Source organism: Lipophrys pholis (genome assembly GCF_963383615.2).
Source record: "Lipophrys pholis genome assembly, chromosome: 22".
Lineage (NCBI taxonomy): Eukaryota > Metazoa > Chordata > Actinopteri > Blenniiformes > Blenniidae > Lipophrys > Lipophrys pholis.
The window spans coordinates 7,775,759-7,789,343 of record NC_137644.1 but is presented as its reverse complement, the minus strand read 5'-3'; the positions used below and the strand labels follow the sequence as shown (position 1 = coordinate 7,789,343).

The 13,585-nt window shown below is 44.2% G+C and overlaps 2 protein-coding genes across 3 annotated transcripts; one reads left to right on the top strand and one right to left on the bottom strand.

Annotated features, from left to right (window-relative positions):
- Positions 1-366: 366 nt before the first annotated feature.
- Positions 367-7,345, top strand: ikbip (IKBKB interacting protein). 2 transcript variants are annotated; one of them, XM_080491775.1, is made up of 4 exons: positions 367-784; positions 866-983; positions 4,347-4,568; positions 5,508-7,345. In XM_080491775.1, the coding sequence occupies exons 1-4, from the start codon at positions 591-593 to the stop codon at positions 6,072-6,074; spliced, it is 1,101 nt and encodes a 366-aa protein (XP_080347901.1). In that variant the 5' UTR covers positions 367-590; the 3' UTR covers positions 6,075-7,345. The 2 variants fall into 2 exon arrangements, with proteins under 2 accessions (XP_080347901.1, XP_080347900.1); XM_080491774.1 differs by lacking the exons at positions 4,347-4,568; positions 5,508-7,345 and adding an exon at positions 2,178-4,248.
- ckap4 (cytoskeleton associated protein 4) lies at positions 6,657-12,873 on the bottom strand. The gene is made up of 2 exons (XM_080491773.1): positions 11,547-12,873; positions 6,657-8,630 (listed from the first exon to the last, which is right to left on the bottom strand). The coding sequence occupies exons 1-2, from the start codon at positions 11,883-11,885 to the stop codon at positions 7,524-7,526; spliced, it is 1,446 nt and encodes a 481-aa protein (XP_080347899.1). The 5' UTR covers positions 11,886-12,873; the 3' UTR covers positions 6,657-7,523.
- Positions 12,874-13,585: the final 712 nt, after the last annotated feature.

Sequence of the window (13,585 nt, the reverse complement as noted above, 5' to 3'; positions counted from 1 at the left end):
CACTTTATATATGAAGAAGTTAATTAAACTATGAAATTATATTAATACAACACTTTATTAATCTTAAATTGCATCAAACTGGCAAAGTTTATTCATCTAAAACTGTATTAATCCCCCAAATCTGGCAGCCGCTGACGTGGCAGCTGGTGCCTTCAGTGTCCCGTCTCGGCTGTGGGAACGCAACAAATATTAAGCTCAGTTTAATAAACTGTGTTAAACTTGACTTACTGTTATGTGTTTGTATTACAAATGAAGAATTTGCGTTAAGTTTAAAATCCATTTACCATCTTTTTGTTATAGTTTTAATTCTGTTTATTTCATTTTAGTGCCCTAGTGGTCATATTTCCGCGTTTACGGGATGCACCTGAAGTCATCATTTTTCCACGGAGCAGCGAGAAGCTGGGATGATTTTGTTGCGTTAACGGAAACAAAACGCAGCTTTTAACGAAACTTTTCGGCTTAATGACAGCATTATGACCGCATTAATCACTGCCATTTATTCTTTCACCCCACAAAGTGACAAATAGACAATTACTGGTGTTTCTTCTCAGTTAAGTTCCCGGAAAGGTAAAAGTGAGGTTTGTGTTAAAATGCCGACGGAGGTGAAACAGAGAAAGAAAACACAAAAAGTAAGTGACGAAGTTTCAGAAACCCTCAACGGACAGAATGAAGCGCAAAAAATGAAACCGGAAAGCGGAGAAAACGCAAAGAAAGCAAGTTCAGGCCCGGACTTTAAAAGTGTGTTGTGTTTGTTGTCGCTTGCAGCGTGCGGAGCTCTCAGCTGGTAAGTGAACGCACCACCAGCTCATAATTTTATGTTTATTTCTTTATTCTTTTTGTGAATGAAGTTTTTTTTTTGTTTCAGGATGGTGCTGCAGCACAATGACAAGTTTTCCCAGATTGAAGAGAAGTACAAATCTCTGCAGGGTAAAACCTCCAGGCTGTTCGACATGGAGGAGGAGATCAGCCGGGTTTCGCAGAAGGTTAGTTACAGTCGATATATCGCCATATGTCACGACATTTATCGCGATTTCAACACAATAGACTGAGCTGCTTTCAAGTGAAGACAAAATTATGTTGGAGCTTGATCCGTTTGCACGACAATGGCTCTCAGGACCGCTGAAAATGCAACTTCTTGAAAATGTCTCCCAAAGTGGAAGTTTTTGAAAATGAGTTTCTTGACTCCCAGTCCAGATTCTCCTGGGACTTGGTAGTTTTCTAGTTGACAGTCATCATAACAACAATCCAACTTGGTCATCTGTCCACTAGAATGTCCGTGTTCTCCCGTTGGTTGTTTTACAGAGAACAAAACGCTATAACATTAACAACAGCACCTACTAGTGGCCCAACGTGAAAACATCATTTTCAGTGTTTCTGCCTTTTTCATGCAAACGGACATCGTTTTCAAAGCATTGCAGTGTAAACGCGACGCTTTACTGAAACGAAAATGCAAAAACAATGCGTTTTCACTTGAATTGTTGTTGTGTAAACAGAGCCTAAAGGACATGAACCTAAATACCAAAGAGAAGGGCAATTAAAAATTTTATATAGTCATCTGACAGAGCAAGCACAAATAAACATCGCCAACTTACATAGTAATGTCACATATGCGCCTCATCCACAGTGAAGCTGGTTAAAGGGTCAATTCACTTCAAAATCCTCAGAATAAACCAACATTTTCTCCGTCATGATGAGGCTGATTTTGTGGGAGTGAAAACATGAAATGGTCCTTAACACAAGGGTGCCTAACATACGGTATGGGGGCCAAAACCAGCCCGCCACAGACTCTGGTCCGGCCTCTCGGATGAACTTACATATTGTTAAAAAAAACATCAAACTGAATTTTTAATAGAAATGACTGCTATTCTTTATTTTCTAGAACTTAACAAATATTACTTGAGCATTTAACAAATAAAGAGGAAAGAAAGTTTAATTTTTACAATGTAATTGTACTAATTTGCACTAAAACTAAGTATAGTTTGAATTCTAACAATATTTATTGGTTATCGTGTTATCTTCCTGACGCTCCGGCGTCTTTAAAATCAAACTGGATGATGTTTGGCCCCGAACACAAACAATAAAGAGATTCTTCATTTTACACTTTACTGAGGACGATTTTTCGAGGATCGTAGCGTTTCCACAGAAACAGCCCTCCTGTTTTTGTGTTGCGGCTGCAGCTTGCCGCCTCGGAGGACGACCTGCAGGAGGCGCTCTCCACCGTCTCCTTGGCGACCAGACTCCAGCAGGACGTCTCCACCCTCCACGCCGCGGTCTCCGCCATGCAGACCGACGAGAGCTCCGCCTCCCGCGACCTGCAGGCGGTCAACGCCCACTTCCTCAACGTGACGGAGACGTGGCAGGAGCGCCTCGCCGCCATCAACTCCGACCTCGTCGCTCTCAAGGCCGAGTCGCGGGACGGCCACGCTGGCGCCACTGAGCAGGTGAACGAGGCCGAGCGGAGGGCGCGGTCGCTAGCAAAGAAGCTGGAGGAGCTGGAGGACAGCACCAAGAGGAATGCCCGCGCTCTGGAGCGTGCGGAGGAGGACGATGCCAAGCGGGCGCAGGAGCAGCTGGACTGGAACTCCAAACAGATCCAGCGGCTGCAGGAGCAGGTCGGCGGCCTGAGCCGCGGCCAGGCCGAGCTGGACTCCCAGCTGCAGGAGGTCGCCCCGCGGGCGCAGCAGTGCGAGGAGCACCTGCCGCAGGTGGAGGAGGCGGTGCGCTCCATCCTGCGACTGGGCGGCGACCTGAGCGGGGCGGAGAAGAGGCTGGAGGAGGTGACGCTGCAGGTGTTCGGCACCGAGGACAGCATGTTGAAGGCGCTGAACGAAATCCTGCAGATCCAGCAGGAGCTGGACACGCTGCAGGCGCACAACAGCATCCTGAAGATGAAGAACGAGCTGTCCGTGGTCAAGCAGGCGGTGCACGAGCTCACCATGGTGCTGCGGGAAAACCGGGCGGACGGCGGAGACGCCTCGGACGCTCCGGAGGACGAGGAGTGGAGAGACGAAGAGGCGGAGGAGGAGTGGAAGATGCACGAGCTGGAGGAGCCGACTGAATGATTCCTCTGCGTACGAACATTTATCACGAAGGAGTTTCAAGGAAGTTCAGCTTTAAAGTTTTATTTTAGAAAACAACCGACTTGCACTGTTTCACAACCTGCAGACATTTTTTTTTTATCAATTTTATAGCAACACCTTCTAGTTCACCTCTGCTATGTGATTCACAGTTTAATTTATTTATGAGACTATTGTTATAGATTTCCAGGTGTGTTAGAGAATAATAAATAGTGAGATACGTCTGAAATTAATAATCATTCTTTCAATGACAATTTTCCAGTGTCCCGTTGTCCCGTTATTACTGTCTTCTTCCTGTCACCTATGCCCTCTACATTAACGATCGGTGTCTAATGACCGCCTCCATGTTTCCAAACAATTAAACAACAAAATAGTCATTAGGTGCAGCTCATGCAGTCGACTCATTGAGACAATTTTAAAGTTTTTGAGCACCAACTTTATTAAACACATTTAAAGATACCAAAGTCTTGCACAGACAATAAATAAGATATAAAGGTGCACAGTCCACACATTTACATGAAATAAAGAGATACAGATAATTCCATAAAACAAATGCTGTTTAAACAAACTATAAGTGATAAGAACACCGGTACTGTAAAAGTAATAAAAAAGAAGAATTTTATTTGTCCCTTTGCTTCATTAGGCTAGAACACGGCAGCTTAATAACTGAAGGCTTAAGAACTGAATTATTCCAGATGTTACTGATGCCTCCTGGTGAAATAGCTTCATCTTTAGTTATTTTTTTAAAAAGATTTGTCAACCAAAGATATTTGTGAAAACCTCTGCTTTAAACTTCTCAGAAGTTGACATGAACACTGATGTGTTCCGTCGTGTTTCCTTTTAAAAGGAGCTCTTACTCCCAGTTCGTGCACAAAGTGGCCCGATTTATGTTTTTAGTTTAAAAATCTGTTCAAATAGACATGAAGCAGCATGTTTAATCCCAGTACTCCTAGACTATGGACACATGAACAAGATTAGTTGAGAAATAAATCAAATTTTAGAGATTTTTAAACAATAAGTCATAAAATATACGCATTTGTCAGGTTTATCCATTTCCTAGAGAAACAGAAAACCTTTAAGTATTGTAGTTAGTAAGCTGCATCTGAGTGTTTTATCAATGAGTATTTACAAATGTAAAATGTATTCTTAATAAAAATCCGCCTCATTTTACAATAAATCCGGGTTCCTTTAATCTTTTTGAAGAAGTAAACCCTGCGTGGTAATATCACCGGCCTCCATCTCCTCTATATGCTGGACGTTGTGTTTCAGTGTGAGAGCGTGGGGCCTCAGCTGGAGCAGCTCGGGGGGCAGCGTGGGGCGCTGCAGCCTCAGCTGGAGGCTCTGGAGCAAGACGTGCTCGGGCTGAAGGAGTTCGTGTCCGGGCTGACGGAGAAACAGGCTCAGCTCCAGAGCAGCCTGACGGCCCTGAGAGACGCTGTGGGACAGATCCAGGAGAGAACCTCGGCCATCGCCAAAGACTTCACCAACAAGGTGTGTGGCGACATTCAAACCGGTGTACCTTCGACTGACGTCCAGATTATAGAGCATCTTCCTCCCAAAAACTAAATTAAAGAGCATTGTGCATCATTTCTATTATTGATGTATTAAAGTTAAGTTCTTTAAACGTTCAGAAGTGTATTGTAATTTACATCTTACATAACGTTCCAGGTTTTTTTTTCTCAGTTTCTCAAACTACAATATTTACTCGTAGAGGAGGATTTATGCACTGTTGTCAGCACTTAGAAATCCAGATATTTTAGAATGTGTAGGTGTGATTTTAACTAATTCAAGAAGGATGTTGGATATACAGACTGCAAGGTGTTTTCATTTAGTTGCATCCCTCACTGATTTTCAAATATGTTTTTTATTCTCCAGCTAAAGAAGGTAAAACACCTGAAACAACCAGGATTGGCTAAAAACGGAAACAATTACTAAAACTATTTAATGAAAAATTCTAATAATGCTCAAACTAAAATTGTTGAAATTGCTAGTATGGATTTTTTTCAGGAAAAAACAAAAAAAGGGGGGAAATTATGACAAAACAGTGAAAACATTAAAAAAGTAGAAGAAATTAAGACAAAAAGGTGAAAGTAGAAAACTTAAAGCTAAACGATCTCTAACCATTAGGAAACGTACGACGACTATAAATAGCTCAAGAGGCTAAAACAGCCAAAATGCATCCATTAAAAAAAAAGGAAGAAATCTAAAAAAAATTTAATAAAAATGGCTACAAAAGCTAAAAATATAATGAAGTACATGTAAATACTCGCTATAACACTTCATGAATGCAAACTGTGAATGTTTTTTTCTTTATATAATTACGTTTTGTGGCTCCAGACAAATTTTATTTGAAAATTGCGAAAACGTCTTTTGCTCATAAAGGTTACACACCCTGGAGCTGTAACGTCTCTCTTCCCGCGTGGCCTCTAGGTGGCGTCGGTGAGGACGGACGTGCGCAGGATGGACGGCCTGCGCTCCGAGCTGGACTCCCTGCTGACCCAGGTGGGCGAGCTGGAAGGTAAGAGCTCTCAGGTAGAGCACAGCATGGTCAGACGCATCGGGGACGTGCTGGCCGGCAGCATCGACCGGGTCTCCAATCTCCGCGCCGCGTCCGAACGCAACTCCCAGGCCATCGAGCAGCTCCGGAGGCGCCTGCCCGAGCTCGCCGCCGCCGACCAGCAGCTCTCCGACCAGCTGAGGGAGCTGGAGAGCGGCCGCGCCCGCCTCATCAGGACGGTGACCTTCGCCAGCGACCTGAAGCCGAAGGTGGCCACCATCAGGAGAGACCTGGGGGCCTTCGAGCCTCAGCTGGCAGATCTGACCTTTCGGATCGGACGCTTGGCAGAAGATCTGATGAAGAGAGAGCAGGAGATCGCCGAGCTGCGACAGACTTTAAGCAACCTCACTGCAGTGGAGGGGGACTTGACGGTCACGAGCAGACAAGTTAGTGAAATGGCTGATTTATCTGATATTGAAGAGATGCAGCGGCCAGCGTGAAGAGGAGAGAGAGTTCATTGTTCTTCTTTCACTGCCGTCTGAATACTGACTGAGAGAAAGCTTTTTAATATACATTTCAGTGGATATCAACTTTTTATTGTACAGTGCTGCAGTGGGTTTTCACTCATACCTCCATGTAGGGCCTGTTCTGTGTGGACTTTCTATGTTCTCCCTGAGCATGTGTGTGTTTCCTCTTATCTGCTGACTGTAAATTGTCTTGACCTGTGAACGTCTGCCTGCTGTTGGATCTGTAATAGGACGAAGACAGATGGAGCCTGGATGGAGTATTTATAAAAATGGCTCTATAGCTAAATGTAATCAAGTATATTAAGTGTATTTAATTACTATACTCCAGTATAGTAATGTATTTTGAATATTGGAGTTGTAAAATTACAGTTATTTGTGTGAAAATGTGAATGCGTCGTGATCCACAGTGGGAAAGAGGCAGAAGTGCAGCACAGGAAGAACATGCAATCTTAAAATAATCCCACCTGGATTAGACCCACTGCTGCACTGTGGGTAAAAAATGTAAAGCTGATTCAGGGTTTAACTAAAGAAAGAAGCTTCTTTTTTTTTTTTTTTGTAAATCTGATTCATGAAGAAAAGTGTATTTTGGCTGAGAAACGACAAAATTCTTCTCATTGTAACTTTACCTGTTTTTACTGCTTCCTGTCTTTGTGTCCCGAACGTCCAACAGATAATAACAGGGCTGCACCTTCACCAGATGCTCCTCACCTTCGCAATTAAACTGTTACTTGACTTGAAATTCCGGTTTGTTTACGCCGCCGTGCGATACACAAAGTATGTCCCTGCCTCTGAACGGCCGGCAGCATCGATTAGGAGCCCGAACGTCTTTCAGGAAGGTGAATCGCTTTCTGCAGGACACCTGCTTTTGGTGCACGGGCTTTGCTTTTTCAAGAAGTGACTGTTCTGAAGTTAAACATTTCAGAAAGAAAAATGTCGATGTTGCATTTGTTTCTTTCAGGTTACGTGACGCCCTCAGTTGAATGTCTGATTCTTTCCAAGGTATCCGTGTCGTCGATGCGACAGTAAATAAACCATTTTCGACTCGACAAGAATTTCTTTTTTTATTCTTGTACAAAAAACACATCAACACCACGTCGTGAGTAAACGAGTGCTCAAAGAGCTCATTATTGCATTTCAAGGTCCCCAAAAAGACAAAAAAACCTTAAAAAAAAACAGCCCTGTTAAAGAAAAATGCTTCAAAACAATGAAAATACAACTACAGTGCAGAGTGTGTGTTGGTTCACAGATCAGCAGTCCGCCTCCCCCGGCTCACTAAAGTGTGCAACATCATGACATCAACCGTCCAGTCTGAGTAACAAATCTTCATAAAATAAAAACAAAGTGGAGTTTAATGTGACCCGTTTGGATTTGTTGCTGCGTGTTTGGGTCCCCTGATGAGGCTCTGCCGGGAACCACCTGGATCTACTTCTTCTGTTTGGATAAGGTGGCGAGTGTCTTTGTGGTCTTCTGCAGCGCGTCCTGCAGCGAGGCGATGGCGTGGTCGTGGCTCTCCAGTTTTTCCGCCCGGCCCTGCAGTCCGGCCACGACGCGCTGCAGGCTCTCCAGCTGCTCCGTCTTCGCTCCGCCGCCATTCTTCTCCAGAGCGGTGAGCCTACTCTTCAGGTCCTCCACCTCGTCTGGCCCGCTCCGTCTCTGAGACGCCTCCATCTGGACCTTCTCCACCAGCTGGCCGTGCGTGGCCAGGATGCCCTGGTGCGTGTTGAACTTGGTGACGAGTGACTCCACCTTGGAGGAGACGTCTGCGGACAGCGAGTCCACGCTCTCCTCTGACGACTTCACTCTGGCTTCCAGCTCGTCCCACCTCTGAGCCTGCTGGCCCACTTCGGCCACCTGCTTCTCCGTGATGCGCACGGCGACCGCGGCCTGCTCCACGCCGCTCTCCAGCGCCTCGGTTTTGACCTTCAGGGTCTGGATGTCAGCCTCGGCGGCGGACAGCGACGTCCTCAGACTCCCGGTGGTCGTCTGCACCACCGACCTCACCGCCTCCACCTCCTCGGACAGTGAGGACACCTCGCCGTTGCGGGTTTGAAGCTCGTCCCTCACCGCGCTGATCTGCGCCGTGAGCACCGCCGCAGAGGAGTCACTGGCGTCCTTGGCTGTCTTGATGTCGTAGACGGTTTCCACGATGGCCGCCAGCTCCTGCTTGATGAGCGCGGGGTCCTCCATGTCTACCAGCCGGGCCTTCAGGTCGTCCAGCTGGCTCTGCGCTTCGCCCTGAGCGCCGGCGAACTCCGCCATGCTGGCGGTGATGGACTGGCTGACCTCCGCCAGGCGCTCCTCCACGATCTTCTCCAGGGAGGAGAAGTCTTTCTCTCTGGACTCCTTCACCTCGGTGATGCCGTCTGAAAGGTCCTTGAGTAGATTGTTCTGCAGCTTGTGCAGAGCGTCCTCCACCTTCCTTGTCTCCGCCTCGCCTCTCTTCATGCGGCTGACGGCGCCCTCCAGCTCCACCCGGGTGATGCCCAGGGACGACTCCAGGCCATCCACCACGCTCCTCAAGGACGCCACCTGAGTGAGACCAGCAAAACATGACACGCTTGATATCGCATCGACTCAGTTCTTGTTGGTGGTGAAGTCGAGTTTGAACCAAGACCGAGTTGTTACCAAGACCAGAGTATCCCGAGACAAGACCAAGACTTTAAGGGACTAGAGCGAGTCCAGATCAAGACTTTAAGGGATTCGAGTGAGTCCAGACCAAGACTTTAAGGGGTCGAGTCCAAGACAAGACCAAGACTTTAAGGGACTAGAGCGAGTCCAGACAGAGACTTTAAGGGACTAGAGCGAGTCCAGATCAAGACTTTAAGGGGTCGAGTCCAAGACAAGACCAAGACTTTAAGGGACTAGAGCGAGTCCAGACAGAGACTTTAAGGGACTAGAGCGAGTCCAGATCAAGACTTTAAGTGACTAGAGTGTGTCCAGATCAAGACTTTAAGGGACTAGAGTGAGTCCAGATCAAGACTTTAAGTGACTAGAGCGAGTCCAGACCAAGACTTTAAGGGACTAGAGCAAGTCCAGATCAAGACTTTAAGGGACTAGAGTGTGTCCAGATCAAGACTTTAAGGGACTAGAGTGAGTCCAGATCAAGACTTTAAGTGACTAGAGTGAGTCCAGACCAAGACTTTAAGGGACTCGAGCGAGTCCAGACCAAGACTTTAAGGGGTCGAGTCCAAGACAAGACCAAGACTTTAAGGGACTCGAGCGAGTCCAGATCAAGACTTTAAGGGACTCGAGCGAGTCTAGATCAAGACTTTAAAGGGTCGAGTCCAAGACAAGACCAAGACTTTAAAGGGCCTGAGAATGCGTCAAAACCAAGACCTTGAAATTTGGTTCTCGGGTTCTACAACACCAGTTCTTGTATTGAAAAAAAAAAGTCTTCTCTGGTCCATCCAACTAACATCTTTATCCACAACACGGAACAATGTTTGATAATCTGATAAAAAAAACTGATTTGTCATAATTATAAACACTAATTATGCAAAAGACATTAATGTCTTTGTGTTTGCTTATTCTCTGTCAGTCATATCTCGCAAAAAATCCTTCCTTTTTCATATTAAAAATTCGATATGAATCTACAGAGCATGAAAACATAACCCATTCAATCAGTATTTCATATAGCTTGATTGCAATAACCATAAGTGTGCAGCTCGACTAGGTAGAATAATCCCGCCAAAGAAATCATCTTCGACTTGGACTTGGGATACTGCCCATTACTATTAGTATATATTATGTAATTATTACAAGAAGCAGTTTTTAGCTCTAATTTGTTCAATGTGAGTCATTTGTTCTCCAAGCTTTGAATTGAATCATTATAGACTTTAAAATTAGGGACAGAAACATGTGATTATGTAGAAATTTACCAAAAAAGGGCCATTTAAAGTGTCTTTTAAGGGTCATGATTGTAGAAGTTATCACATAATCATTTTAGCTGTACTGTTTTTATCTTAAAACACACCTCATTATGGTGAACGTTGTCCAATTTGACTTTCAACAGCTAATTTTATTGCACTTTTAATGTTTTACAGAAATATATATTCTCAGTTGAATAGCACCGTATTGATCCTGCGTTCGTTTCCATTCATTAATGACGTTGACACTTGTGTTTTATTCCAGTTTTCATTCTTTCTCTATGACTATCAGCCCGTCGTTTGTCTATTAAACTTCCTTGACTGCACTAACCTGCTTTACTTGAGCTTTTCATGCGTCCTGGGCTTCATTCGTGAACTAATGGGCTTTATGTTCAGGTGAGTTCATTTGCATTTAAGATTGTGGGGAAACTACCAGGAAAACTATTCGATATCAAATTTTGTATGTGTAAAAGAGTAAACATTAATTTCCTTTTGATAATCCAGCAGCAGAACTTCTTCTCAGGGAGGAAATGTGTACTTTTGTTTACATTCTCTGTGATTCGTCCACAATGCACCCAATCAAGAATGGCAAGAATTATGAGATTCTCATCTTGATATTCTCTGGTCCGTTTGCGTCCAGATTGAAAGAAGAAAACAAACACGCTTGACTTGAAACTTTTAAGATGAATCATCACACAGCTGAAAACAGAGATTGTTTTCTAATTAAATGCTGCACCCTGAGTGCAATTTACACTTTAAACACTGTGCATCTCAAACAAGGTAGAATTGTCCTTTAGTCTAAATTCGAATATTAATATTTATTACAACCCAAACTGAAATATTTCACCTTTGAGCGCATAAAGGCCACGAATCCATTAAAAGGTACATTATGTTCAAAAGGCTTAAACAATAGCTTCACTTGTCATTGAGATATTCATAAAGTTTCGTGCCTGTAAGCTGTATACTGAAAATAATGCAATGGAAACAGATTCACAGATTGAAAAAGAACAAAAAAAAAGTTTGTTCTTATGTATACTGTCGGTGTTTGGAAGGAACTGGGCTGATCCGAGTACAGTATGATCCTTATGGGGAGAGGAGCAAGTTTTCTTTTTATAGTTTACATGTAATAATGCAGAGATGGACAATAAGCCCTGGTCTGCCTGATTACAAAGAGGTTTTCCCTCTGGCATTAATAAAGTATTTTTTTATTCTAAGAGAAAAGAACATCTGGAAGAAAAGCAGGCTGATCTTCAGCATTCAGGTCATTATTATTCATGAGTTATCAGGCAAACTTTTCATAAATAAGTTATTCTGTCACTTTACTGAAGGTTTTTTCCTTAAAAAGGTAAAGAAAACTTCCCCCACCATCACTCTGACCTTCACCTATCCCCCCCCCCCCCCCCCCCCCACCCGTACAGTACATTATTAGAGACGCTTATGTAATTGTACTCAAAGTCGTCAAGTGTTCCAACCACAAACTGACATGCATACCACTTTTCTTTGTTTGTTTTACATTTAGAAAGCCTTAATGTGAACTCCCCTCCCTCTTTTCATTCATTCACATAATTTTCTCCTTTACCTGCTCCACGATGCTTTCCAGTCTGCCGCCCAGTACTGCGTTCTTCTGTGCGCTCTGCTCATTTTTGGCGTTAGTTTGGCGCATTTCCTCCACGACTTGCTGCGAGTAGAATGCAGCGAACCCAGCGGCGCCCAGAAACGCCACATAAAACAGTGTGTTCGCGAGGATCCCGAGGCAGCTGCTGCCTGATCGTGGCCCCTGTGGCCCGGGGCCACTCACTCCGTTACTGTTGCTGCTGCTGCTGCTGCTGCTGCTGCTTTTCGGGCTCTTTTTGGGCGCATCCTCCGCGCTGCTCGGTGCGCTCTTCTCGCCGCTCTTCTGTCGGTTCTTGGAAGGCATGGCTGTGCGTGAGGCTCAGAGGCACTGAGAAAGACGGTGGGGTGCTTGCTGGGTTTATTTCTTTGCAGTCGTGGACGCAGGAGGTTCCCAGTGCAGTCCCACTGGCTGCCCCGGCAGCGTATCAGGGAGCGCGTCGTGGCTTTCCACGGGGCTTTTCGCGCTGAGGTATGCGGATGGGGGCCGTCCCAGACTCAGCTGGATGGGTCCTGCTTCCTCAAACAAAAAAAATAATAAAAAACCACCAGGAAAAAAAGAATGAATGATCCGAGCTGCTCTTACAAGTTTGGCTCCCGTGCTTGCATCAGAAGGTTTGACAATGTTTCATTACGCAGACTTTACGCGCTCCATCTACAAACTACTGGACGCGCTCCAGGTCACGTTTGTCTGTTGTTTACTCAATGAAGAATAGGAAAACCTCTCAAATGATGGCCGTTTCATGACTTTATTTGGAGTCTTTCAATATTTGCTTTGACACATTTCAGAGTTCACATAACAACAAAATATATATATTATTAAAACACAGAAACGTGCCTTTAAATCACCAGAAATACTGTTATTACGCCTATAAAACAACATAGAAATGCTTTTAAAGTCAGTGGAAGTTAAGGAAACTATAATTACTATTTCTCGTGCAGATGGACAAATGTCATTGATGAGTCACACATTATTACAATCGTTCTACTTTTAATTTCTGAAGTGTTGTAGTTTTTGTTTTTTGAAGCAGTTTCTCGTGAACGCATCGTGAAACAGCTTCTTGGTGAGCGAAAACCCTCCAATCCAGCACAATCTGACACCTTTAAGAAGCAAAAAGAGAAGTGTTTGGTATTTATGTTGGTTTAAACGTTCGTTGAACCCCTTATTTGCCTTTGGCGACATGTTCTGAAATGCGCACAGAGCATTGTAGACCTGCGTCTCCTTTATGTAACGTTGCTTCTGTGGATCTTTTCAAATTTTCAATCAATCAATAAAAAGATGAATTCTCGCCGCCATCCTAAATGTCTTATTAAAATCGACTGAGATCTCTCTGCTGTAAGTTCTCACAACTTCTCCTGAACTGATGCACACTGAAGTTTTCAGTGAAGAAGAGGAAGAGGAGGAGGAGGAGGAGCTCCTTCCAGCAGACTGCTCCTCCTTTCATACGTGGCAACTGTGCTCTCACTGCTCCTCGTCACACACACACACACACACACACACACACACACACACACACACACACACACACACACACACACACACACACACACACACACACACACACACACACACACACACACACACACACACACACACACAGGCGCATGCAGGGACCGTCCATAAAGTGCACACCCGACAAAATAACTTCACTCAGTAACATCACACACTGAACTTAAGCAAACAAGAACTTTATCTTTAACTTTTACAAATGAAGTTAAATGATGCATCACATATAATGTCATCAGATTCAATATATTGCGATTATTTAGGAACTGAACTTTATTAGTATGTTTTGTGCATTAATTCATAGGGACGGGGTCTTAAAAAAGACCTTATCCCCGTGTCAAATTGAAGTTAAGTATTTTACTTGTGTCGCTATTGCTAAAACGTTTTAAAGTGGCAAAGAATCATTTAAATCATTAAAAAATACAACCATTTCAAGAAATGGCCATACAGCATTAATCAGGGCCCTCTAGTGTAATGTCTAATGTAACTATTTATTTAAA

Bases quoted from the DNA above. Each gene is read 5' to 3' on its own strand.
- ikbip (XM_080491774.1), top strand. From the start codon at position 591: ATGCCGACGGAGGTGAAACAGAGAAAGAAAACACAAAAAGTAAGTGAC. The intron at 785-865 runs GTAAGTGAACGC...TTTTTGTTTCAG, and splicing joins GCGTGCGGAGCTCTCAGCTG to GATGGTGCTGCAGCACAATG. The intron at 984-2,177 runs GTTAGTTACAGT...TTGCGGCTGCAG, and splicing joins TCAGCCGGGTTTCGCAGAAG to CTTGCCGCCTCGGAGGACGA.
- ckap4 (XM_080491773.1), bottom strand. From the start codon at position 11,885: ATGCCTTCCAAGAACCGACAGAAGAGCGGCGAGAAGAGCGCACCGAGC. The intron at 8,631-11,546 runs GTAAAGGAGAAA...GGTCTCACTCAG, and splicing joins TGGAAAGCATCGTGGAGCAG to GTGGCGTCCTTGAGGAGCGT.